This window comes from Carassius carassius, chromosome 2, assembly GCF_963082965.1.
Source record: "Carassius carassius chromosome 2, fCarCar2.1, whole genome shotgun sequence".
NCBI lineage: Eukaryota > Metazoa > Chordata > Actinopteri > Cypriniformes > Cyprinidae > Carassius > Carassius carassius.
The window spans coordinates 40,435,542-40,463,532 of NC_081756.1; the positions used below are offsets into that span (position 1 = coordinate 40,435,542).

Here is a 27,991-nt window from a genome sequence, read left to right on the forward strand (position 1 = left end):
AACTTGTCATTTGTACTTTGTGATGCAGTCTCGTCCAAAAACGTATATGTTTATTAGGTCCTGCTTCAAGGAGTACTTCATACACAAATTTCGGACCATGTTGGGATTGGGAAAGAATCGTGTCATCTTTCCCCAGGAAAAGGTATATATAAAAAAAAAATAATGTAGAGATAGCATGTCTCTTGACTTCCTCTGTTTTATTGGAAATTAAATGAGTTCCACAGTAATTGAAAACCTGAAAATATCAGGGAATTATTAATAATTAAATGTATAATTTTTTTTTTCTAGTTATGTTCTCTTTAAATCAAGCTGTTTTTATTGACATTGCTATACTGTTACAATATATTACTGACCAAAAATGATAGAATCTCCACGCCAGGAATATTAGATCCAGACTCTTTTACCAGACCCTGTCAAAATACAGGTGCATCTCAATAAATTAAAATGTCATGAAAAAGTTCATTTATTTCAGTAATTCAGCTCAAATTCTGAAACTTGTGTATTAAATAGATTCAGTGCACACAGACTGAAGTAGTTTAATTCTATGGTTCTTTTAATAGTGGTGATTTTGGCTCACATTTAACAAAAACCCACCAATCCACACAAATTAGAATATGGTGACATGCCAATCAGTTAATCAACTCAAAACACCTGCAAAGGTTTCCTGAGCCTTCAAAATGGTCTTTCTGTTTGGTTCACTAGGCTATACAATCATGGGGAAGACTCCTGATCTGACAGTTTGTCAAGAAAACAATCATTGACAACCTTCAAAAGGAGGGTAAGCCACAAACATTCACTGCCAAAGAAGCTGGATGTTCACAGAGTGCTGTATCCAAGCATGTTAACAGAAAGTTGAGTGAAAGGAAAAAGTGTGGAAGAAAAAGATGCACAACCAGCTGAGAGAACCGCAGCCTTATGAGGATTGTCAAGCAAAATTGATTCAAGAATTTGATTGAACTTCAAAAGGAATGGACTGAGGCTGGGGTCAATGCATCAAGAGCCAACACACACAGACGTGTCAAGGAATTTGGCTACAGTTGTCATATTCCTCTTGTTAAGCCACTCCTGAACCACAGACAACGTCAGAGCTGGGCTAAGGAGAAGAAGAACTGGACTGTTGCCCAGTGGTCCAAAGTCCTCTTTTCAGAAGTTTTGTATTTTATTTGGAAACCAAGGTCCTAAAGTCTGGAGGAAGGGTGGAGAAGCTCACAGCCCACGTTGCTTGAAGTCCAGTGTTAAGTTTCCACAGTATGTGATGATTTGGGGTGCAATGGCAAAGTCACTGCACCCGTTTACCAAGAAATTTTGGAGCACTTCATGCTTCTTTCTGCTGACCAGCTTTTTGAAGATGCTGATTTCATTTTCCAGCAGGATTTGGCTCCTGCCCACACTGCAAAAAGCACCAAAGGTTGGTTAAATGATGGTGTTGGTGTGCTTGACTGGCCAGCAAACTCACCAGACCTGAACCCCAGAGAGAATCTATGGAGTATTGTCAAGAGGAAAATGAGAAACAAGAGACCAATAGCTTGTTCAAATACTGAGGTGAAAACCACTGTCAAAGAATCCTGGGCTTCCATACCACCTCAGCAGTGCCACAAACTGATCACCCCATGCCACGCTGAATTGAGACAGTAATTAAAGCAAAAGGAGCCCCTACCAAGTATTGAGTACATGTACAGTAAATGAACATACTTTCCAGAAGGCCAACAGTTCACTAAAAATGTTTTTATTTTTTAATTGGTCTTATGAAGTATTCTAATTCGATGAGATTTTTGTTAAATGTGAGCCAAAATCATCACAATTAAAAAAACCAAAGACTTAAACTACTTCAGTCAGTTTGCATTGAATTTAAGTTTCACAATTTGAGTTGAATTACTGAAATAAATGAACTTTTCCACGACATTCTAATTTATTGAGATGCACCTGTATGTCCATTTAGTCTTGCATCCAAAATCAGTTAACAAAATTGTATTTTTTTATTTTTTTATTTTTGGTGCCCTAATGATGATAATTAAAATAATCAGGGGTTTATTGAATAATCTTAGTTGTGTATGTTTTCAGACTTTGTATGAACTTTGGCCGAACTTCGACAGAACTACACTTCATCATGTACTTTGTCTGATGAGCACAAATTTAACGTATTATTTTAAAGAACCAAAAATCAATGAAAAAATTACTACTTCTCAACATGTCTTGTAAAAAAAAAAAAAAAAAACAGATTTAGACATTCTCTTATCTCTTACTAAATAAAAAACCCATGAAACCACAAAAGAATAAAATTTAACAACAATAACAAGCATTGCAAGAGCATGGAAATAATAAGTAATGTAATATATAAAATAAAAACGAAATAAATGCTTAAATGAAATAAATGCTTGAATTAATAATCAAAAGCATAAAATAAAACCCAACACAAATGTATGGTTGCTCTCTTGAAGCTACGTGCTTAGGTTGTTATCTGATCCTTAGATCCTTCAACATCTTTCAGTTTCAGTTGAACTTAAATGAGTTGTTTGTTCACTGGCCTTCACACTAATTGCTCTTCTTAGGTTCTTCTTGCTGTTTCTGGTGGCGCAGCTTCTTGCTCGATGTTCGCACAAGTTCAAGAGGTAAATACATTATTTTTTTCTTGCTCTCCATAAACTCTTCTGAAATATAATGAGCCATAGTTGTGTAAGGTGGTGAAGGTGGATTTAGGAACACTGTAGCTTTTTTGCATAAAACTTAAAGTGGTCTACCAGCTCTTAATAGCTTGGCCAAGATAATTTGACAGGTCGACAGTGACCTCAAAAGTATATAGTCTGATTGAGCTACCATATAGAACAAGCTTGACACCATGTAAAACAAGCTACAGTACCATCTTCCAGCAGTCTCTCCGTTTCTAGTTTGGTTTATTTTATTTGTAGATCATTTTGGACAAATAAAAACTGGACACCTACTGAACCTGTTCTCTTACGAGAGCTCTCTCGTACTGCGTCTTAGCTAAGACGCTACGGGAAAAGTCTCTTTTCACGAAATACTGAAGCAAAAAATTATCCTTAATTTTGTATTTTTGTAAAGCGCATTTGCAGCAGTACACAGCCATAGGCGAGACGGCTCGTTCGCTCATTGGCTTGTTCTGCGGCAACTGCACAGCCTATCGAGCGCGGGCTGATGCAACATCAGACCAATAAGGGCGCTTCGCGCCCTTCTTGCCACTTCCCGCCGAAACGGGTGTGGCCCAACCTATAAAAGGAGCTCGAAAAGGCTGACTCACCTGATTTTTCATCTCTTCAGCGAAGCTCACGCATCGCTGGATCACGGAGGAAGCAAGCGCCGTCTGAGAAAGCACATCAGCAGGACGAGCCATTCTGAAGCTGCTGGCATCGCCGCCTTCCATTGCCGTTCCTGCTGCGCTATCCGGCGCCTATATCCTTTCAATCCTGTTATATACAAGCTGTTCTTTATGTGTGTGTGTGTGTTCGCCCTGCGACACACACTCGTAAAAGAGCTCGCGTCTTTTTTAAGATGCCTTCCTGCGGCTCGTCAGAGCCCCACTCAGCGAGGGAGACCGGTACGTCATCTGTGTCTCCTGCCTGGGTGAAGATCATGCAGCGCTCGCTCGCTGACGGCGGATGCCCCCACTGCGAGCTGTTGCCATGGTGACTCTGAGGACTCGCCTGGCCTTTTTCTCTGAGCCTGCATTCTCCGCTGCGCTGAGGCGCCGTAAAAGCATCGCTTCCAGCGGATTCCGGAACCGTCTTCAGCTCAACCGAGCTCGCCGGTTCGCCCTGCTTCACCGGCCCCCCCTGCATCGCTTCCCGGTGGGCAGCGCCCGCTGTTTGCCGGCGCGTCGTCCGAGGAAGTCGATCTCAGGGCCGCGTCGGGGGAAGAGGACACGCGCTCTCTGCTAGCTTCGGGCAGTGAGGGCTGGGCGAGCTCCGAGGATCTCGCGCCTTCTGCTCAGAAGCCCAGCAGACGAGCTGACATCGAGAAGGAGCCGGGGCGAATGATCGTGTTGGCCGCGATGAGTCTCGGCCGCGAGTGGTTTGCACCAGCGCCCCCCCCTCTCGTTCCCGGCTGGATGGTATTTCCCTTTCGGATGAGCGTACTTCTCAAAGCCCGCCTCATTTCTTCCTGAGCTTCACGAAGAGGTGGCGAAGGCTTGGAACGCTCCATATTCAGCACGAACTCGTTCGTCTGTCTCACTAGCATTCTCCACACTGATGATGCTAAAAACAGGAACTACCACTCACTTCCGCCGGTGGAACAGGCGATAGCGACGCACCTTTGTCCGCCCTCTGCTGGACGGCGGCAAAAGCGGTGTTGCCATCTAAAGCCTCCTGTGTGACGCTGCGTCGGCGCTACTAACGATTGTGTGACGCTGCGTCGGCGCTACTAACGATGGCTGCTTCATCGAAGCGCAGGTGTACGAGTTCCGCTGTGGCCGAGCTCTCACCCAAGCGCGCCGCTGTTTCAGTTCCAGGAATTGTGACTGTCTCAGCGTTTTCTGCAATGCGCAAGCCTGCACAGTTGCCCGCTTGCCTGCACACAAAAGCCGTTATCACAACAGCTTCAGCAACGCAGCTCGAGACCCCCGTTCTCGCTCTACTGGCCGTCGCCCCGCGCCGCGGGGACCGCGGCAGAGGATTACGGTGAGGCCGGGAGCCCCGAAGCCATCCTGGGAAAGCCATCTACGCATGCTGCATGACGCTGCGTCGGCACTACACACGATGGCTGCTTCATCGAAGCGCCGGTGTACGAGTTCCGCTGCGGCCGGGCTCTCACCTAAGCGCTCCGCTGTTTCAGTTTCCAGAGATTGTGACTGTTTCAGCGTTGTTTGCAATGCGCAAGCCTGTACGGTTGCCCGCTTGCCTGCACACGAAAACCGTTATCACGGCTACCCAGATATTTCCCGAAAAAGGTGTAATTTCTGGTGTCCCGGCCACGGCCGATGGTGCTATAAATGAAGTGACGATGCCCACTGCTCAGTGCCCATCTCCGCATATAAGCACAGCCCTTCACACAGGGCTCGCGCCTATAAAAGCGACTCAAGTCGATCACGCGCACTACATAGTAGACGTGCCCACTCCTCAGTGCCCACAATCACTGTCACACGCGTCATGTGGTTTCTGTAAAAACAAAACCCGTGCACGTTCGTCCGGCCACGGCCGATGGTGCTATAAATGTAGTGACGATGCCCACTCCTCAGTGCCCATCTCCACATGTAAGCACAGCCCTGCACACAGGGCCTGCGCCCATAATGTCGACTCAAGTCGGTCGCGCACACTGCATAGTAAACGTGCCCACCCCTCAGTGCCCACTATTACTATGTCACACGCGTCATGTGGTTTCTGTAAAAACGAAACCCGTGCGTGCTCGTCCGGCCACGGCCGATGGTGCTATAAATGCAGTGACGATGCCCACTACCCAGTGCCCATCTCCACATATAAGCACAGCCCTGCACACAGGGCTAGCGCACATAAGATCAACACAGATCGGTCGAGCGCGCCGCATAGTAAACGTGCCCACTTCCCAGTGCCCACATACACTATGTCACATACGGCGCGGGGCTTCTGTAAAAACGAGGCCCGTGCACGTACATTCTGCACAGGCAGACAGCGAGTTTAAAGTGGTAAAAGTGCACACATGCAGCCCACGGTTACTCGCAGATATATCGAGTCCCACGGGACCCGCTCAGCCTCCCTCCAGTCGGTTAAGCGCCGGAACGGGGTCGAGGAAGAGCGATCTGCCCGCTGTGATCAACGCGCTCCCCGCCTCAGATGCGCAGCACACTCGAGCGCCGCCGTTGCCCAGTCAACAGAGCGCGTTTCGCATCCAGCCCTTAGCCATTCATGCAAATGCATGGTCAGTGCTTCCAGGGGTTTCGGATTGGGTGCTAGGCATTATAAAGAGAGGCTACACGCTACAGTTTTCTCGACGCCCACCGTGCTTTTCAGCGCGCGTCGAAACTACGGTCAAAACAGAAGTAGCACACATACTTCGGGCCGAAATATCAAAACTGTTGAGCAAAGGGGCTGTAGAGCCTGTGTCTCAAAGCGAGGGGGGGCTGTACAGCAGATACTTTCTGGTGCCCAAGAGAGACGGGGGTCTCCGGCCCATACTGGATCTAAGACAGCTGAACAGGCATTGATGAAACGCAGTTTCAAAATGCTCACGACCAGGAAGCTCCTCGCGCAGATTCGCAGAGGGGACTGGTTCATGTCAATAGATCTGAAGGACGCGTATTTTCAAATACAGATAGCGTCAAACCACAGGCGATATTTGAGATTCGCCTTCGAGGGCCAGGCATACCAGTTTGCAGTCCTGCCATTCGGCTTGTCCGTAGCTCCTCGTACGTTTACGAGGTGCATGGCTGCAGCGCTCGCTCCTCTTAGACTCAGAGGCACACGAGTGCTGAATTATTTGGACGACTGGCTGGTTCTGGCCCGATCATGAGCGGAGCTCATGGACCACAGAGCCGTTTTACTCGATCACCTCGAGAAGCTCGGGTGAAGAGTTCGCTGAACCCCAGTCAGATGATCCTGTTTCTGGGTATAGTTCTGAACTCGTGTTCCATGACGGCGCGGCTGTCACCACAGCGCGCGATGGGCATTCAGCGTGCAGCGAGTTCTTTCCGCTGTGGAGCGACTGTGTCGCTCAAACATTGTCAAAAGATGCTGGGTTTCATGGCCTCAGCATCTCCGGTTCTGCGGCTGGGCCTGCTCCGCATGCGCCCCCTGCAGTTCTGGCTGAAGGCTCGGGTGCCGCGCAGAGCGTGGGCGTCTGGCCGGCTGCATTTCAAGGTCGATCAGAGCTGTGTTGCGGCTCTAGCACCTTGGACAGCGAACGGCTGGTACCGATCAGGTGTAAGCCTGGGGACTTCCCCGAGTGTGAAAATGGTGTCGACGGACGCCTCCACTTCGGGATGGGGAGCGCTGCTCGAAGGCAGACCGTCCTTTGGCCTATGGTCAGAATGGGAAAAGCTCCATCATATCAACTGCCTGGAAATGCTGGCAGTGGAGAACGCGCTGACGCGCTTTTGTCCCCATATCAAGGATCACCACGTCATAGTCCGTTCGGACAACATGTCCGTGGTGTCCTACATAAATCGCCAGGTCGGTCTCGGGTCCCGAAACCTGTGCAGGCTGACGGAACGCCTCCTGATTTGGGCTCAGCGCAACGTGTGCTCGCTGAGAGCAGTGCATGTGCCTGGACTGCAGAATCTGGGTCCAGACAGGCTGTCCAGGGGCAATGTTCCTACGGGCGAATGGTCTCTACACCCGCAAACAGTCCGGCTGTTGTGGCAGAGATTTGGCATGGCGGAGGTGGACCTCTTTGCGTCCCACGAAGACGCTCACTGCCCCGCGTTCTTTTCCAAGAATGAAAGCACGCTGTCACGGAGATGGCCGTGCTGCCCGCTTTATGCGTTCCCTCCCGTCTCCCTCCTTCCAGAGGTGATAGAACGGGTGAGAGAAACGAGATGTTCAATACTGCTTGTAGCACCTCTTTGGAAGAACCAACCATTGTTCCCAGATTTGATGCAGTTAGCAGATGTCGCCCCGTGGCCGGTACCATTGAGGAGAGACCTCCTCTCGCAGGCCAGGGGCTCGATTTGGCACCCTCAACCGGAGTTGTGGTCCCTCTATGTATGGGCACTCAATGGTTACCCGCTGATCTCGCAGTGAGAGTGCTAAATACCATCACTCAGGCTAGAGCTCCGTCGACACGACGTCTGTATGCCTCGAAGTGGTCGGTGTTCTCCAGCTGGTGCACAGCTCGAGGTTATTCACCCCTTAGTTGTGAGGTGACGGAGGTCCTCTCCTTCCTTCAGGAGCTGTTGGATAAGGGCAGAGCCCCATCCGTGCTCAAAGTTTATGTGGCTGCCATCGCGGCGTTTTCTGAAACGGCGTCCGGTCAGTCAATAGGAAGGAATGATTTAGTCATCCGGTTCCTCAGAGGAGCTAGGAGGCTGAATCCTCCCAGACCTCCGTCAGTCCCTATGTGGGACCTCGCGGCGGTTTTGGAGGCCTTGAAAGGTCCCCCTTTCAAGCCTATCCAATCGATTAGCCTTCAGCATCTGTCGTTCAAGACAGTATTCTTGTTGGCTCTCGCTTCTGTGAAGTGTGTGGGTGATTTGCACGCGCTCTCGGTGAGCCAGTCGTGCTTGGAGTTTGGGCCCAATGACTCAAGAGTCATACTCAAACCTAGGCACGGTTATGTGCCGAAATCCCTCAACACACCGTTTCGGGCTCAGGTTATTGCCCTGTCTGCCCTGCCGGTGTCAGGGGAGGATGGAGACTCGAGTCTTCTTTGCCCTGTCAGGGTTTTAAGAGCTTATGTGTCTCGCTCTGCTGCCTTTCGGCAGACGGAGCAGCTATTTGTCTCGTTCGGTGGGCGTTCCAAGGGAATGGCTGTTTCGAGACAGACTCTATCCAGATGGATAGTTGACGCCATAGCGTTAGCTTACGCTTCCAGGGGCCTTCAGTGCCCGTTGGGCGTCAGAGCACACTCCACAAGAGGCATCGCCTCGTCGTGGGCGTGGTCTACTGGGATCTCCTTGCAGGATATATGTATGGCGGCAGGTTGGGCCTCGCCGTCTACATTTATCAGGTTCTATAACCTGGAGGTTCCCGCCTTGCAAGCCAGGCTGCTGTCGGTATAGGCGAATCAGGGCCCTGAGGGGAATTCTGAGTTCACGAGCGCTATGCGCTGCCGACTGTTATATGGGCAGTATTGCGTAAGACCCGCATTGCCACATTGGTCAGGCCTTGCCTCGGCTGTGTGACGTCATATTGCCGCATCTACGGATGCTGCTAGATATGGGACGGAGGGCTTTTTCCCTTTTCTGTCCTGGACTCTCTGTGAGTCCCTCAGGTGACTGTGCACTGTAAATCCTGGGCGTTGCTTCAGGTTTATTGGTGTGTGATCCCTGCGCGCACGGCGTTTTACACTGGGTTCCCGTAGCGTCTTAGCTAAGACGCAGTACGAGAGAGCTCTCGTAAGAGAACGTACTCGGTTACTAAACGTAACCTCGGTTCTCTCTAGAAGAGCGAACGAGTACTGCGTTCTCTGCCGTGCGCACGATTCACTCTGGTTCGCTTCGGCGATGAAATAAATCAGGTGAGTCAGCCTTTTCGAGCTCCTTTTATAGGTTGGGCCACACCCGTTTCGGCGGGAAGTGGCAAGAAGGGCGCGAAGCGCCCTTATTGGTCTGATGTTGCATCAGCCCGCGCTCGATAGGCTGTGCAGTTGCCGCAGAACAAGCCAATGAGCGAACGAGCCGTCTCGCCTATGGCTGTGTACTGCTGCAAATGCGCTTTACAAAAATACAAAATTAAGGATAATTTTTTGCTTCAGTATTTCGTGAAAAGAGACTTTTCCCGTAGCGTCTTAGCTAAGACGCAGTACTCGTTCGCTCTTCTAGAGAGAACCGAGGTTACGTTTAGTAACCGAGTACGGTTTCTCTCAAGAATTATTTTTTACCCCTCCTCTACTGTCACAGTTTATATTTGTCAAGCTGCTTTGACACACACTGCATGAAAAGATGTCTATATGGACCAGTAAACTCCTGTACACACTGCAAATTTTCAGAAAAATCTGGGAGTATTACTGACCAGGCACGGGAAATACCATGGGTCCGTATACTGCAGAATATGTACCAATTTGGTTGTATGTTTCTGCGGTACTCTTCCGTGCAACAGCAATTTTTTGCCATGGCAGGTAATCCCCCCAGAACACTTTTTTTCAGAGGCCATTCACACCTTTGTGACTCCATTCCTCACTGTAGATCCTGTGTGGATCCACATCAACAGCACCTTCCTCATCTTACATTGAGTTCCACCATTTCTGTCCTCCACAATGCTCTTTCTGTGTTTGTCCCTGTTGACCAACAACCGCAAAAAAAGTGTTGTTGACAATAATCACTACAGGCTAATAGTCCATTTAAGAAGTTACTTCATGTCGATTTCTGAAGTTAGTGTTGCCCAGTGTTGGGGAGTAACTAGTTACATGTAACTGCGTTACGTAATTTAATTACAAAATTATTGTAACTGTAATTAGTTACAGTTACTACGAAAAAATGAGTAATTAAATTACAGTTACTTATGAAATTTTTAACGATTACAAAGGGGATTACATTTGAATATTTACACGCATCCACATACAGATTTAACTGATTTATTTCCCAAATTGCACTGACTATTCTGAGACATACCGCCCTAATAATTTCCGGGATGCGGAAATACAGTCTGGTTCGTAGAATCCAGTCATAAAAACGAAATGCCTAACGCGGACGGAATATGCCACATTTTGGATGACTAAATCAAAAGTAGGTCAGTACACTTGAATCAGCGATCATTTGCGAATCCGCCATTTGATAATTAAATCTCTAATAAGTCATGAATTGTTCATGACTCGCGCGCTCTCCGCGCCTCCGCCAAACGGTTTGGATCAGACTCAGAGTAATCAATGCGAGAGAGAGAGAGAGAGAGAGAGAGAGAGAGAGAGAAAGAGAAAGAGAAAGAAAGAAAGAAAGAATAGAGTGTACTGCTGGAGCAGAGAAGCAGAACTACTGTTCAGGGTTTCAGGTCAGTTTCATCTGTAAAGATGCTTTTTTGTCTTTGTTTTTTTATTTATTTAATCAAGCAGCAGCACGTTGCTCATCAGTCATCACTCAAAATACTATATAAAGGACATCATTATTATCTGTTGTAATGATACAGTAGTAATTTAGCTGAAAAAAAAATCAGATTTTTTTTATAGGTTTAGGGGGAACTACGACAGACAACAACACAACCCTTACGAAAATTAACGTTTTAATATTTAACTATACATCCAGAGAAAATGGTTACTATTGTTTAACTGTGATAACCAAAAATGTAAAATTATTTTACAAATGTATTTATTTAAAAATAAATACAAATCCATTTGCAAAAAAAAAAAAAAAAAAATGACTCAAGGTTATTTTACTTTTATATAGGCTAATAAAAGCATGGTTAATTTTTGTAAGGGAAAAATATGGATTATATATAGGATTTTTCTATAAAGATATTGTAGTATTGTAGAGAGTATTGTATTGTAAAGTATAGTTTTGTTCAATCTTGAGTATTAAAGTCACGAGAGAGATGGATAACAGGGCAAAATAAAGAGACTGAAGAGAAAAATGGAAGTGAAGGTGCAGTTCAGGAGAGAACTTTTGATTATTTTGCATGTCCCCAAATTAAAGATTTAAAATAGATAAAAAATAGTTTTGTCCATGAATTTGTTTGTATGAGTTTGAATTTTCCAGTCTCTCCTGTAAATTAATGGCAAAGACATGGTTTCATTTACTACACATAGGCCTACTGAAGCTCGCAGTGTTTTCAACCTCTGCTGCCTCAATATAGGAGTACACGAGCACATAAATATAATTTCTAGAACTGCTCTGTGTCACTTCATGTGCATTTTACTTATTTTGAGAAAACTATCATCATATACAAAGAGACAGCAGTTTAAAAAAAAACACCAATGTTTCAGGAGTTTATTACACAGAATACGTCACATGCTTATTAGATAACTGTATTTAAGCTGATGTATATGCTTTTATTTATTATTCTTTAATTTTCACAAATTTACAAAAGTAATCAAAAAGTACTCAAAAGTAATTAGTTACATTACTTTAATAAAGTAATTGAAAAAGTTACACTACTATTACATTTTAAACAGGGTAACTTGTAATCTGTAACCTATTACATTTCCAAAGTAACCTTCCCAACACTGGTGTTGCCTCTCTTAGGCTTTTTTGCCACAACCGTGAGTATTTCAGCTGGACATTTCTAGAGTGCAACTATTAAAACTTCTTCCTCATAGCCTCATCATAAGTCTCGCAGGATACCTAAAAGACATGAAAATATTTATACAAAATACAAAAATGCATAATAAACATTGCAACAACCTTCTGAACTTTTGATACCATTTTTAATCTCTGCAGATGAGTTGAGCCACTCTTGTGTGTAGGATATTGTAGAAGAGAAGAAACATTGTCTGAGAAAAATTACAGTATAAATATACACTGCCTGTCCAAAACAAAAAGGTCACCTCCTGGATTTAACTAAGCAAATAGGTAAGATCCTCCCATTGGATAGTTACTGCATGCATGAATATGTGCCCAAAGAATGAGGTCAGCTGACTACCTAAATATATTGAATGACCAGGTTATTCCATCAATTAATTTTTTCTTCCCTGGTGGCATGGGGATATTCCAAGATGACCTTGCCAGGAATCAGGATTCATCGGACTCAAATTGTGAAAAAGTGGTTCAGGGAGCATGCAACAACATCATTTTAACACATGGATTGGCCACCAGAGGGTCCAGAGTCAGACCTTAACCCCATTAAGAATCTTTGGGATGTGCTGGAGAAGACTTTGAACAGTGGTCCAATTCTTCCATTATCAATACAAGATCTTGACGAAAAATGTATGCGACTCTGGACAGGAAAAAATGTTATGACATTGCAGAAGCCTATCGAAATGATGCCATGGCGAATGCATGTCGTAATCAAAGCTAAAGGCGAAGTCGTGGCCTAATGGGGAAGTTGTGGCCTAGTGGTTAGAGAGTTTGACTCCTAACCCTAGGGTTGTTGGTTCGAATCTTGGGCCGGCAATACCATGACTTAGGTGCCCTTGAGCAAGGCACCAAACCCAAAATTGCTCCCCGGGTGCCGCAGCATAAATAGCTGCCCACTGCCCACGGGTGTGTGTTCATGGTTTGTTTGTGTTCACTGCTGTGTGTGTGTGCACTTTGGATGGGTTAAATGCAGAGCACAAATTCTGAGTATGGGTCACCATACTTGCCTGAATGTCACATCACTTTAAAGGAATTTTCACTTAATATATTTAATATATTAGTTACAGCTAAACTTGAGTTCAATAATATCAATATAATAATTTGAGGTTAATAGAAAATGATTCAACCCGGCGCTCCGGTGAGATAAGAACTCGTAGTAGGTGCTCTGGGAATGGGGAAGCAATATAGAATGAAAAAAACACAGGTCCCAGGCACTCAAAAAGAATTCGGGTGGAGAAGGTAAATGTTAAGAAGCCTTTATTGTGGTATGGCCAATATCAAAATTAAAATGCCGACATGTTTCGACCGCAATGGTCTTCCTCAGGGCAAAGTGATAATCACAATTGGTGTGCTCACACATAAAAATACTCCAAACCACTCCCATCATCAATAAGCAATTAGTGGACTAATTAAGTGCAATATCAACATACGGGTAATCAGGTGTATGTGATCAGGAAACTAAAAAGACAAAAAAGGGACAATGCAAAAAGACCAAAAAATATAATATTAACATACATATATATATATATATATATATATATATATATATATATATATATATATATATATATATATATATATATATATATATATATACACACACACATATACATGCACACAGACGGATACCTACATATAGTAATATTAAAGTAACACAAAACAAAGCAATGATAAATGTAGTAAATACAAATTAAATGTATACCCCAGATCTATATAAAACTATATAAAAGACTATATCATAAAAAACATTTGAACTCTATATCCTCATTCAAACCTGGGTAATTAAGTGCATGCAAACGATGGATCCAAAATGACTCGCGTTGGCTCAATTTGCGAATCCTATCACCACCTCTATTTAAAGGTCTAACATGTTCTAAAACCTCAATTTTTAGTAGAGAATCATTTTTGTTATGTTTATGTAAGAAATGTGTGGCCATATGGTAGTCTGGATTATTGATACGAATAGCATACTTATGTTCAGCTAATCAATCACGCAAACGTCTCTTGGTTCTGCCTACATAAAATACATTCTTACATGGGCAAGATAACCGATATATAATAGGAGGGGCGGTAGTGGTTTTATCCAAAGAGATGTATATCCAAGAGGCAACTAGACAATTAGATACCAAGCATTATGAAAGAATTTGTACTAATCCCTTGTCTGAGTTAACTAATGCTTTTCATAACATTTTAACTCATGCCAATAACTCTAATTGGATTACTGAAAGTGAAATGAGGTATATGACTGTTGAATACCCTGCTTTGGCTACATTTTATTTATTACCTAAAGTACATAAACCTCCTTTTGATAATCCTCCTGGGCGACCCATTATTTTGGGAAATGGTACACTTACTGAACCAGCATCTAAATTTGTTGATTTTTTCATCAAACCCTTTTTTAAGACTCTCCCCTATTTTATTGAGGATACTGTTGATGTCCTAAACAGTCTGTCTAAGTTGGATAATGTGGGTTCTCAATACTTAATTACTATGGATGTGGAATCGCTATATACCAATATTGATCATGAGGAGGGTCTGCATGCTTTAAGACACTTCATATCTGAGAGAACTGATACAAAACCTCCATCTCATTTTATTGTACAACTTACTGAATTTATTATTCACAACAATGTATTTATATTTACTGATAAATTGTACAGACAAAAAATTGGAGTACCCATGGGTTGCTGTTTTTCACCAAATTATGCTTGTCTTTATTTGGGATTATGGGAGAAATTACATGTACTCAATCCGATTAATCCTTTTCATGATTGTATTACCTGGTATGGTCGTTATATAGATGATTTACTCTTCATTTTACAATGGAACTGAGACTCAGGTATTGAAGTTTCACCAATACCTTAACTCTATTAATAGTAATATCAAATTATCTATTGAATATTCTAAACACAAAATTGACTTTTTAGATTTGACCATCTCTATTGATGTAGATGGTATGTTACACACCACGATCTTTAGGAAAAAGACCTCTAAAAATACTATTCTTAGAGCTGATTCGTTTCATCCTCCACATCTTATTGAGAACATACCATTTGGCCAATTCCAACATTTACGCCATATTTGTGATGATAATGTTGATTTTGAGAGACATTTACATTTACATTTATTCATCTAGCTGACGGTTTTATCCAAAGCAACTTACAAGTGCTACATATGTCAGAGGTCACACACCTCTGGAGCAACGAGGGGTTAAGTGTCTTGCTCAGGGACACATTGGTGTCCCACAGTGGATTTGAACCCGGGTCTCTCACACCAAAGGCATATGTATTATCCACTGCACCAACACCACCCACCACCCAGACAGGCGGACAATATGTCAGAACGGTTCATAAAAAGAGCTTACAAATCAGACACTGTTGCTCGTGCACGTTCTAGAGCCCAATCATTAAAACGTGCCGACACCCTTATAAAGAAGGTACACAAAACAGACACTCAATCTTGCCCTTTTTTTGTCACACAATATAGTATGGAGGCTAGACATATCAAACGTATTATTTTAGATAACTGGGCCATTATCAAGTCTGATCCTGTACTTCAACAGATTTTTCCGCAACCTCCTTTGGTGACGTATCGTAGAGCTCCGACACTTCGTGATAAATTGGTTCATAGTTATCTTCCTCCTGAGAAAAAAGAAAATTGGCTCAAGAGACCCATTGGTTTATATCGATGTATGAATTGTCCTCATTGCAGTAACATTATCCCATCAAAAAACTTTGTGGATTTTAAATCCAATAAAGTATACAAAATCAGAGATTTTATTAACTGCAACACCACCTTCATTATATATCGTTTATCTTGCCCATGTAAGAATGTATTTTATGTAGGCAGAACCAAGAGACGTTTGCGTGATCGATTAGCTGAACATAAGTATGCTATTCGTACCAATAATCCAGACTACCATATGGCCACACATTTCTTACATAAACATAACAAAAATGATTCTCTACTAAAAATTGAGGTTTTAGAACATGTTAGACCTTTAAATAGAGGTGGTGATAGGATTCGCAAATTGAGCCAACGTGAGTAATTTTGGATCCATCGTTTGGATGCACTTAATTACCCAGGTTTGAATGAGGATATAGAGTTCAAATGTTTTTTATGATATAATCTGGGGTATACATTTAATTTGTATTTACTACAATTATCATTGCTTTGTTTTGTGTTACTTTAATATTACTATATGTAGGAATCTGTTTGTGTGCATGTGTGTGTGTGTGTATATATATATATATATATGTATATATATATGTATGTATATATATGTTAATATTATATTTTTTGTTCTTTTTCAAAGTGACGTGACATTCAGCCAAGTATGGTGACCCATAATGTAATGAATAAATGTTGTAGAGTCAGGAGGCTCTCAAAAAGATAAGATTTGTGCCTGGAATCATATACATTGATGGTAAATCTCTTTGACTTGGATAAGTAGGACATTATTCCTGTTTTTTTAACATTGAATGGTTGGCGATATTTTAAATTGTGCATGGTATTTATTAGATGGCGGAGCTTATAGCTGGAGTGTAGAGGATCGGCAGAGGTCTATAGAGCATCACAGTCCCACCCACAGCCGGTGCCGGAAGTAAAAATTCAATACAATTTCTGCATTGACAGTTGGGGTATAAGCCATAAAAACGTAACCATACATGGTAGACTTAAAACCAGCTACGGCTGTACTAAGCGATAGTATATGCTCATATAAATGCCAAAGGTTCATGGGGCACTAACCTTGTTTTGAGATAATGATGATGTCTTGGATAAGTACTTCATTACCCACAATCCTGAACAATCCCACAGTGATACATCTGATTGGTGGAACTCGTGTATTGGTTAAACTCCGCGAAGGTCCGTGAAGACTGAAGGTCATTACTAAAAAAATAAAATAAAATAAAAACCTGTGTTGCGTTTTTGCATGGTAGACTTATCAGTGCAATCATGATCTCCTTGGCTGGCATGATGTCTTTTTTCAAGGAGGAAAACAAAAGTGTTCAAAGGGGTAAAAACCACTTCAGATAGGGTCATGCAAAGTTAGTTGAGTGTAGCGTGTCCGAGGGTCAGCTTGTGGGTTTTGTAAGGGCCAGCATGAGGGACAAGACCTACAAAGTTTTGCAGGGAGGTTGGTAACGTTAGCATTATCGTCCACTTTAGCTAGGCTACTGTAGCCTTCATATGGTATGAGTCATATCAAGCATTTTATAATGCCACTGTCAAAACAATATTTAGCCTAGGCATACCTTTTTGTGCATTTACTGAACATTTGTGTAATGGCAACGACATGTGTTGATGACTGAGCGGTGATTGCAGTCAGGTACAAAGCACTGCACCATGTTGCTGACGTTATCGTTACCGCTTTCACACACGCACACAATATAAAATACACGATGATAAATATAAAAATCAATACACAATACAAAACACTATACACTACAATTTTCCACACCAAACACGTCACATCTGCAAGACACTACTAAATCAATAACAAATCACAGCCAGTCAGAAGAGCGTGTTGGCAGGCAGTGTTATACTTGTTTGTTCACATAGAGGCCTTGAAGTTATTTTCAATATCTGAGGTAAATTTTATTGTCACTATCATTATCACGTGTAAAAGATGGCTTTTATTAATCATGTCTGGTTAGGACCCAGTGTAAGACCTTACTTGATTGTAGCTAATTTCTCCAAATATTTACTTGACTATACTGTATTTCAGCTACTTTAGATTATTTAAATCTAAAAACACTATTTATTTACACGATTAATACTGAAAGAACGGCTATTACTGCACATTCACTATATAAAGTCGCTCAAAAGGCTGGTTCGCGGTTGTGGCTTCAGTCTAATTCAGTGAGGCGCAGTGGTTTATGGGATGAGTAGTTCCTTCGCTCGAGATGAAAATATGTACACAGTCTTGTAGTACCTTTGACTTTTTGGATTTTCTCTTAATTTTTTCACTCGAAATGATGTTATATGCTTATGAGTTCAGCCGTAGCTGGTTATCCTCAGACATGCTCTAAAACTCTTTAGATACGGATTTTTCCGAAAGTCAATGGGAGAAATGAATGGGAAATTTACTTCCGGCACCAAAGCTCTCTCAGTGACTGTGATGCTCTATTGTTCAGCTGAAGAGCATCTTCACAGAGACTCGTTTCTCTTACTTTATAGTTCTTTTAGAGCCGGTAAACAGTCTGAGACCCAACTCATTAACATCTGTGTTCCAATTAAAATCAAATAATCATTCAAGACTTAAATGACATGAATCACACCATTAGCTGTGGTTCTTTCAGGGCATCACTTTGACTGTTTGTTGTGAGTGAGACTGACTGGTGAAATTCTTTGTCCTTGACTGTGTCTCAGGTTTTCAATCTGCCCACTGAGGGCGAGTAATTTTTTGGGTGAACTTACCCTTTAAGTGTAAGTAAATGTAGTTGTTCACCTTGGATCCTTTTACACTAATAGAGATCCTTCTTGATTTTTAGCCATAAAAATACAACTCAGAAACTATTTTAAATTGTGAGCAGCCTTGCCCAATGCTGTATCAGAACTGAAAAGCACAAAATGATGCACAGTCGCAAAGTGATAAGATTCTAGCAACAAACAATTTTCCACACCAAACACGTCACATCTGCAAGACACTACTAAATAACAAATCACAGCCAGTCAGAAGAGCGTGTTGGCAGGCAGTGTTATACTTGTTTGTTCACATAGAGGCCTTGAAGTTATTTTCAATATCTGAGGTAAATTTTATTGTCACTATCATTATCACGTGTAAAAGATGGCTTTTATTAATCATGTCTGGTTGGACCCAGTGTAAGACCTTACTTGATTGTAGCTAATTTCTCCAAATATTTACTTGACTATACTGTATTTCAGCTACTTTAGATTATTAGTAGATTTACAGGCAGTAACGTCTCTTTGAAGTGCAAAAACAGCTAAACTGCGTTTAAAGTGTCAAGCACAAGATGATCTATTAGCACTTTGTGTTTTACTTATTTATTTTTTATATTATGACAATGAAAAGCTGAGTCATCTTCCTTGAGTAGTTTTATGGTACATTCCTGATGCTTTCATAGTCTTTCTTTGCTCATGCACTTTTGCATGACGTTAGACTGAATCATCACTGAAGAACTGGATGTTTGAAGTCTGTTTGAGTGTTCAGTCAGTTCTGAAGCCTATAACTATAACTAACAGTTAAGAAGACAGTATATGGAGGATATTGCTAAAATGTGTCCTTTTAATATTCAGCTCTCCAATTGAAATCTAGAAGAGATGTGTCTGGCTTTATCCACTGTGCAGTATGAAAAATAAGTATTCATTCCCAATGATTTTAGTGGAAGATACAAAGCACTTTATATAGTAATTGCTGTCTTTAGCCAGTTTATTAAGACAGTTAAGTCTATTTGGGTTAAATTTTTAGTTAAAATTTTTATTTGGGCCTTGTCCGTTGAGTAGTTTCATTACCATTTTTCTTTCTCTCTCTTTTTCTGTATGACAGCATTAAAGGGGTCATATGATGTTGCTAAAAGTAACATTATTGTGTGTATTTGGTGTAATGCAATGTGTTTATGTGGTTTAAGGTTCAAAAAACATTGTTTTTCACAATGTACATTATTGTTTCTCCTCTATGCCCCGCCTTTCTTAAATGCATCGATTTTTACAAAGCTCATCATTCTGAAAAGCCAGGTGTGCTCTGATTGGCCAATATCTATCTAGAAATATTACTATTATTTAGTAGAATGTATGTGATACTGCTACTACTGTTGAAAAAATTTATAAAACTTTTTAAAGAAATAAATCACACAATATTTCTAACATTTTTTTATTTTAATAGCAAATCCCCTTTATTTACCAAAAAATTAAATGTGTTTAAAATTCATTAAAAGACAAATAAAATTTGGGTGAAACTTGTTTTCTGTTTTTCATAATTATTTTACTTGTAGAAAAACTTAAACTTTTTTTATTAGCATATTTTTGTGTTTTTCTTTGGTACCCGAAAACCGTGGATTTTCACTGGTATCTGTACCGAATACTGAAATTTTGGTACCGTGACAATACTAACTAGTACTGTCTTTTTACGTGTTGTGATGCATCGCATCATAAAACCATGTCTGCATTTGTGATCTGAGAAATGACAAACAACAAGCTCTACTCTACACTGCTCAAAACTCCGGTTTGAATCACCAGTGGCAAATCCTTTAAATATGTAATATACTTACAGACTGAGAGTCAGAACAGCCGGCATTGTAGTTTCTCTTCCAGGATCACGAAACAGTCCTCCATAAAATGCACTGCACACATCTGAATATTTAGGATGAACTGTTCTGGAACAGTGTTGTAAATACAACTTAACCACTGATTTCTAGTTGTGCCTTCTTTTGTAAGGCCAAACAAAGTATTTTCGCTTTCACAACAAAACAAAAAGTGTCTCCACGACATGGAGGCAGCGTGGTAGCACCAACAACAAAGTTACACCTTTTTACTTTGTGTGAACATTTGAGGGCTGTTATGCAAATCTTCCCATATAGTGACGTAGACGTGAGGGTGTGTTTGAATGAGCAGTTTTAGGAGGGCATGGACAAGTCTTAACTTAGCCTCCAATCAGCGTGCAGTTGTGTCGCTGCGGCCAACATCGACCCCGGGAGATTCTTGAGTTTCCCAACATGAGTAGCTCAGAGGAAGTGTCGTGGATTTCTTGGTTTTGTGGTCTACGGGGAAACGAGTTCTTCTGTGAGGTAGACGAGGACTATATTCAGGACAAGTTTAATCTTACGGGACTCAATGAGCAAGTTCCCCATTACAGACAAGCCCTTGACATGATCCTGGATCTGGAACCTGATGAGGAGCTGGAGGACAACCCTAACCAGAGTGACCTGATCGAGCAGGCTGCTGAGATGCTGTATGGACTGATCCATGCGCGCTATATCCTCACTAACCGTGGCATTGCCCAGATGCTGGAGAAGTACCAGCAGGGAGATTTTGGCTATTGTCCTCGTGTTTACTGTGAGAACCAGCCAATGCTGCCCATTGGGCTCTCTGATATTCCTGGCGAGGCCATGGTGAAGCTCTACTGCCCTAAGTGTATGGATGTGTACACACCCAAGTCGTCCAGGCACCATCACACCGATGGAGCCTATTTTGGAACTGGTTTCCCCCACATGCTCTTCATGGTGCACCCCGAGTACCGGCCAAAGAGGCCTGCCAACCAGTTTGTGCCCAGGCTCTATGGTTTCAAGATTCACCCAATGGCTTACCAGCTACAGCTGCAGGCAGCCTCCAGCTTCAAGAGTCCTGTCAAAGCCATCCGCTAAGAACCTGTTTGTAACCTGTTTCGCTGAGACATTGTTTGTAATACACACCCTGATGAAGGCATGTAGCCGCAACGCGTAGGTGTACCTCTCACCATTTTTAAAAAAAAAGCAAGCCAAGAATGTAATAAAGGCTTTTTAATTTTTTCACTGAGATATTCGAGTGCCTTGGAGTTCTTGTCTTCAGAGATTTACTATCCCACAACCAAAGAGCACCGAGACTTTATACCCCATGCAGCACTTTTGTTTTTGCATTACTTTGAAGAATTAAGGGCGTTGAGGGATCGTCTTGTGCAGAAGTTGCTCCGTCAAGTAGACGTTATTGGGGATCTACAATTGTTCCATCACAAGATGACGACTAATTATTTTTCCTATTCTAAAGAAGAAGGTGAGAAGATCATTGTCACAGATACACTGTTGGGTCAAGAAGATAGACCACAGCATGTAGATTGTAAAAAACTGTGTTATGAATTAAAGAGACATTCTGAAAAAGAATCAAGATTACCTCTTCACATGGTTACATTATCAGATTATTGGAGAGAAAATATGATTCCCAGAGGACTCAGAATCAAAAACTTTCCTTCGTTTGGTCATGGAGATACAGAGTTTAGACAAAAATGGGAAGCAATATTAAATAAATGCTCCCAAGATCTGATGCTGCTATTAATTGAAGAAGCAAGGAAACAGAAGTCTGAAATGCAAAAGCAGATTGTTAAAATCAAACAAGAGATTACATCAGAAGGGCATGAATCGCTTTCTCAATTTGAAGAGATACTTAAAGAAGAATTAGAACAACTATCTAAAAAACTCAAGCAAGACAAGCTGGCCAAATTTGGAAGAGATGAAAATGATTACAAAGAGCAGAAGGTTTACACATGGTCACAATGGAATGTGAAGACTCCCAGAAAGAGGTCAGTGTCCTTTAATTTACCTAGCAGTGATGAGGACCGTCCAGTATCAGAGACATCACCCAGAAGAGATTTTTTAGAGAACAAGTCCAGGACACATCAGAGATTCAGAAGACGAGAAAGCGGAAGACGAGATGAGGAAGAAAGAGATCGACCAAGAGCTCCAGTACAAGGCAGATACACCAGGAGCCGAACAAAGGAGATGAGGTGATCAACATTTCAAATGTCACGCTGCCAGCAAGTTGCATGTCTGTTTTGTCAAAAGGCCTCACTTATGCCCCAATTAATACTGCAAAAGATTTCCAGACTAAAGTGGACTTATTCAAGTTTCATCGGAGTCTTCAACTTAAAGCTTGGTACTATACATCTGAAGCAGCTACTCGTACCTACAACAAGAAGACAATCTTCAAACCTAAGTCAACATTTATGCCATGTGTATCTAATCCAACGTTGAATTCCTTTTACAAAAAAGTAACATATGACATTGACAAGATCTTTGTTTCAAATAAACGAAAACAACATAACCTTTCAAAAGAAGAAGGAGAAGCTTTGAACTGGATCTTGTTATAAAAAGAGCGGACAAGGGAGGTGCTGTTGTAGTATGGGGTAGACAACAATATATTGAAGAAGCCTTGCGACAACTACAGAACTGTGAGTATTACCAGCGCTTAAAATCCAACCCAATAGAAGGAATTAAAAAAGAACTGACTGATATTTTATTACATGCAGAAGAAGAGGGATGGATTTCAAAAAATGAGTGTGAATTTCTCTCTTGTAAAAATCCTAGGATTCCTACTTTTTATATGCTTCCAAAAATTCATAAAAATCTAGAAAATCCACCAGGGAGGCCTATTATTAGCGGTAATGAATCTATTACAGAGCCAGCTTCAAAATTTGTTGATAGCTTTATTAAACCAATTGTTTGTAAACAACCTTCATTTATTCAGGATACTACCCAGGTATTGAATAACATTTAAAAAATTGAAAACAACAGAATCATCTATATTGGTCACTATGGATGTAGAGTCACTTTATACAAACATAGACCATTTAGATGGATTGGAAGCACTAACATACTATCTAGATGCGAGATCAACTACTGAGAGGACACCTGCTTGTTTTATTGTACAGTTAGCAGAATGGACATTTAATAACAACATCTTTTTGTTTCAAAATGAATTCTATAAACAAATTAAAGGTACAGCTATTGGTGCCTGTTTTGCCCCAAATTATGCGAATTTGTATTTGGGACTTTGGGAAAAGAGATTTGTATTCTCTGACTTAAATCCTTATTTGAAGTATGTTGAGTGGTGGGGAAGATATATAGATGACATTATATTGATATGGAATGGTTCAGAGGCTGATTTGCTGTCTTTTCATACATATCTAAATAACACCAACGCTAATTTGAAGTTGAGTCTAGAGTATTCTAACACTGAGATTCATTTTTTAGATATCAACATTTTTAAAGAAAGTGATGGGATGTTACATACTACTATTTTCAGAAAAGAAACTGATAGAAATACTATATTAAGAGCAGACAGTTTCCATCCCTTATGGATGACTGAGAATATTCCAGTGGGACAGTTCCAGAGGTTAAAAAGAATATGTGATAAGGAAGATGATTTTAACATTAGGGCACAAGATATGACTCAAAGATTTAAGGAACGAGGGTATAAAGATAGGGTGATTAATAAAGCATATACCAAAGTAAAAAATATGAGTAGAGATGAGCTATTACAAAAAAAACAAGAATCACAAGAGTCAGACAATTCAGTTTATTTTGTGACACAATATAGCACAGAGGCTAACAGAATTAAGAAAATTATAAAAAGTAATTGGGAAATAGTTATGAGTGATCCTTATCTAAGAGAAGTCATGCCTGAATCTCCTTCCATTGCGTTTCGAAAAGCACCTACAATCAAAGATAAACTTGTGAGAAGTCATCTTCCAGCTAGGAAATCAAATACCTGGTTAGGCTTAAGTGTAGGAAATTACAGATGTGGTAATTGCAATCATTGTGATAATATGGTTAAGACTGGTGTGTTTAGAGATGTAACCTCTGGTTCTGAATTTAAAATAAGATCATTTATTAATTGTAATACCTCATTCGTGGTCTATAAGTTGGAGTGTCCATGTGGTTGTTTCTATATAGGAATGACTACAAGAAAATTAAAGACCAGATTAGCAGAGCATAAAAATGCGATTAGAGTTTGCAACCCATTATACCCTATGGCCCTACACTATAGAGATGCGAATCATGGTAATCCAAGTACATTAAAAATTACTGGCATTGAACATATCCCGAAATCAATCAGGGGAGGAGATAGGACTAATAGGCTGTTACAGAGAGAGTCTTTCTGGATTTATACATTGAAAGCAACTACATGTCCAGGCTTAAACGGAGAGTTAGACTTTGTACCATTTCTTAAATGAAATGTTTTTTTTTTTCTTTTTCTTTTGTCTCTCATTCATTATATTTATGATGATAATTCCATGATTTATTATTTTTGTGTGAGATGGTTTGATTTTTTTTTTTTTTTTGTCTCATGCATTATATTTATGCTGATATTATTATATTTATAATGATAGTTTCACACTTTATGACTTTTGTGTAAGAGATGCAATTTGAATTTCCTTTCTTTTTTTTTCTTTTTTTTTTACCTCTCTCTTTGAGTTGCTTTACACAGAGTGACCAGGTGTTTCTAATTTGATTAATTAGCTGTTGTTAAATGAACCGAGACATTGTTTGTAATACACACCCTGATGAAGGCATGTAGCCGCAACGCGTAGGTGTACCTCTCACCATTTTTAAAAAAAAGCAAGCCAAGAATGTAATAAAGGCTTTTTAATTTTTTCAATGAGATATTCGAGTGCCTTGGAGTTATTGTCTTCAAAGTCTTAACTTTTATTTCGAATACCTCTTTAGGTTTAAGACTTTAGTCTTTGAAACATTAGGGATCTTATCTATTCACGAATGGCTTGAAACACACTGAAATCGCATCATATGACCCCTTTAAGAGATTTTAGAGACTCGTCTGATTTAACCTTTTTAGAAAAATAGCAGGTTCAAATACAAATTCAGGAATTTGATTACATTTCTTAAATGTGTTAACAGAATGCATATGTGGAATTTTATATTTTAGAATAGTGCTTTACAAACTTTTTTTTTTTTGTCAGACAGATCCCGTTGACCTAAAATACATGCTTGAAATAACCCTTTCACAACACATTTGCATGTTCAAAAAAATCTATGATGCTGGTTAGTGGAAGTTAAACAAATCGTGAAGTTAGACAAATGAAGTATTTATTATTTATTATTATTATTTTTCAGTGTTATTTTGTTTTAATTGATCATTTTTTATTAAAAACTATTTAATTTACTATTTATTTTGCTTTCCTTTAATTTTGAACTTTTCGTCAACTCATGAACCCCCAGTATTTTTGTTTATTTTTATTATATGTAATAAAAATAATGTTGGTTTAGTAGGTAATCTAACACTTTGTTTTAGCTTTAGTTAACTAAAATAACACTACAGAATATTTATGATAGCATAATGCCACTAATGACCTCAAATGCATTGTAGAATCACTGAACCAGTCATAATCAAGAATTCAACAATGCATTGCTAAAAAGGTTTCAGTTTAGAAATGTTTATTGTTACAGACAGCACCTGATTCTGCACATTGCCCGTGAGAACGGCTACTCGAAGGTCATGATGGGAGATAGCTGCTGTCAAACTGCTCAGTAATATCGCTCTGGGTCGCGGAGCAGCACTGGCTCCAGATAAGGTGAACAAGTTTGTTCTGAGCTGTCTGACGATTAAAAAAACATACCCAAATGTTTGTTACATATATTGACATGAAGCTGTTTTGTAGGGTTTCTCTGATCCTCGGTATGTGGATGTGGTGATAGTGCGGTCCATGAGGGACTATTCATCTGCCTTCTACAGCAGAATGTTTAATGTGCCCTCAGTTTTTATCTCAGGACTGGATACCAAGGTGAGAGTCTGTCATCAGGCCAAGAATAATGTCCCCCAGTGGTTCCTACATCAATGTCAGTTCTTCTGCGCTGCTATTATCATTACTCCTTTAGTCATGCATATTTCTGGTGCTACTGTACGTCTAATTTTATTGAGTCAAAGATAAGTTTTGGGGATACATGTGATCATAATCCCTGGGAACACATGTTAGGAAAAATTGTTAGAATGAATGCAATGTAAGTCGCTTTGGATAAAAGCGTCTGCTAAATGCATAAATGTAATTTTAATTTAATTTAATACATCACAGCCTGTTTTTCCTGTTGATTTTGGTACCATGTCAAGTTGAGCTAACTGACTAATTAGTCCGCTTTTATTAATTCTCAAGGAATTGTGCAGAAATGTCTAATTCTCATGACAATTATACAGTAATAATCTTGATAGAATGTTTAAATGAGTATTAGGTAGTATTAGAGTAGTAAATGTCACTATGCAAACATATTTGTTTCGAAATTGTCTCTTTTTCTTTATACAAAATTGGTTTCTTTTGATTGTGGATAAAATTTCTGGTAAGGGGAAGATTGGGTTCACCTTCTACTTTTTTTTTGAGGATATGCATTTTATTTAATTTTATTTTTAGTTTTTTAAGTCTATGATACCACAGACCTCCTCCTCATTTCCCATGTGGCCCGGCCTACTAAAGTTCACGCAAATCAGCAAGTGTGCTAAAGCGCTTTAAGATGGATTGGCTTTTTAAGTTGTGTCCTGTACTGCCATGGGCAAACACTGGAGTCAAATCTGAGTTCCTGTGCAATTATATATATATATATAAAAAAAACTACTAAGTTTTCTGTCATGGGTTTTCCAGAAAACTCTGGAAATGTCTGATTCCAATTGAATCTGATTGCCAGTTCCAGAAAGTGCTTGCTGTTTTTCTGCCATTCATATATCAAATGATATGCATCTAAATAAAGCTCAGTAAAATGAAGGCTACAATTTGAGACTTGACTTTGATGAAACTCCTGTTTCATTTCAGACCCACGATAAAGCCAGCATCCAGAGACTGACAGAGAGTTTCGTCACCAATCTACAGGCAGCCCTCCACTGTTAGCACTATCTACAGATAACTGATCTGAAAGCAGCGCCTCTGAACCTGGATTCAGTTGATGAACTCTCAAAGTCCAACTGCTGAAGCTGCCTCCAAGTGCCTGCTGTGTCTCTGTGCTCTCGACACGAAAGCAGGTAGATTATACACCTAACAAAGTTCCTGTTTATGTCACATGTTGACATCGTCAGGGTTTGATTTGCAGTTGAGATTGATTTATAAAGGTTTTTTTTATTTTTTTTATTTGAGCATTTTTCCTTAAGATATCAGTTTTGTTATATTGCATCCACTGATAAATGAATCGCACAGACTCATAGAGTCACATAGTGGAAATCAGATCTGTTAGAGAAGCCGTAATGGACCCATAGATTAACGTAGTGAAAGCAAATTCCATCTCAAAGACCTAACTTTACATTAATGAAATAAAGTGCCTTGGATGAGTGCATGTTGGAAATAATTTTTGCCTATGCTCATTAGTCTCATAAACTGCCATCTGATGTCATTTACTGGCACTGTGGCACATACAAGCACTGTGGAAATAAATGCATCTCCTCAAGTGCATAGAAAATTCATGGGGCAAAATACACATTAATACACAATAGATGCATTTAAAAACTTAAAGTTTGATGAGATGTGGGTGTCATTTGCTGCCAGATTCCCCCAGTAGGCTTTTAGTGTCTTCAGTTATGTCCTGTACTGACGTGGGCAAACATTCAGTCAAATCTGAGTCACTGTGCAATTATTAAAAAAAAATAATAATAATAATATGAATTGCTCATTACAGTTTGTCTGTGATGGGTTGTCCAGAAAACTCAAGTGATTGCACTACAGAATGAGTTTTATGTAAGTGTGTAGAAATTCATGGTGTAAAA

At 40.6% G+C, this 27,991-nt stretch overlaps 1 protein-coding gene and 1 long non-coding RNA gene across 2 annotated transcripts; both read left to right on the forward strand.

Moving 5' to 3' along the window:
• Nucleotides 1–27,991, forward strand: LOC132109888 (uncharacterized). The gene is made up of 3 exons (XR_009424566.1): nt 1–142; nt 703–778; nt 27,051–27,991. It is a non-coding gene; the product is annotated as an uncharacterized LOC132109888 (long non-coding RNA).
• On the forward strand, nt 20,401–21,131 carry LOC132109870 (casein kinase II subunit beta). The gene has a single exon (XM_059516269.1). The coding sequence runs from the start codon at nt 20,482–20,484 to the stop codon at nt 21,127–21,129; it is 648 nt and encodes a 215-aa protein (XP_059372252.1). The 5' UTR covers nt 20,401–20,481; the 3' UTR covers nt 21,130–21,131.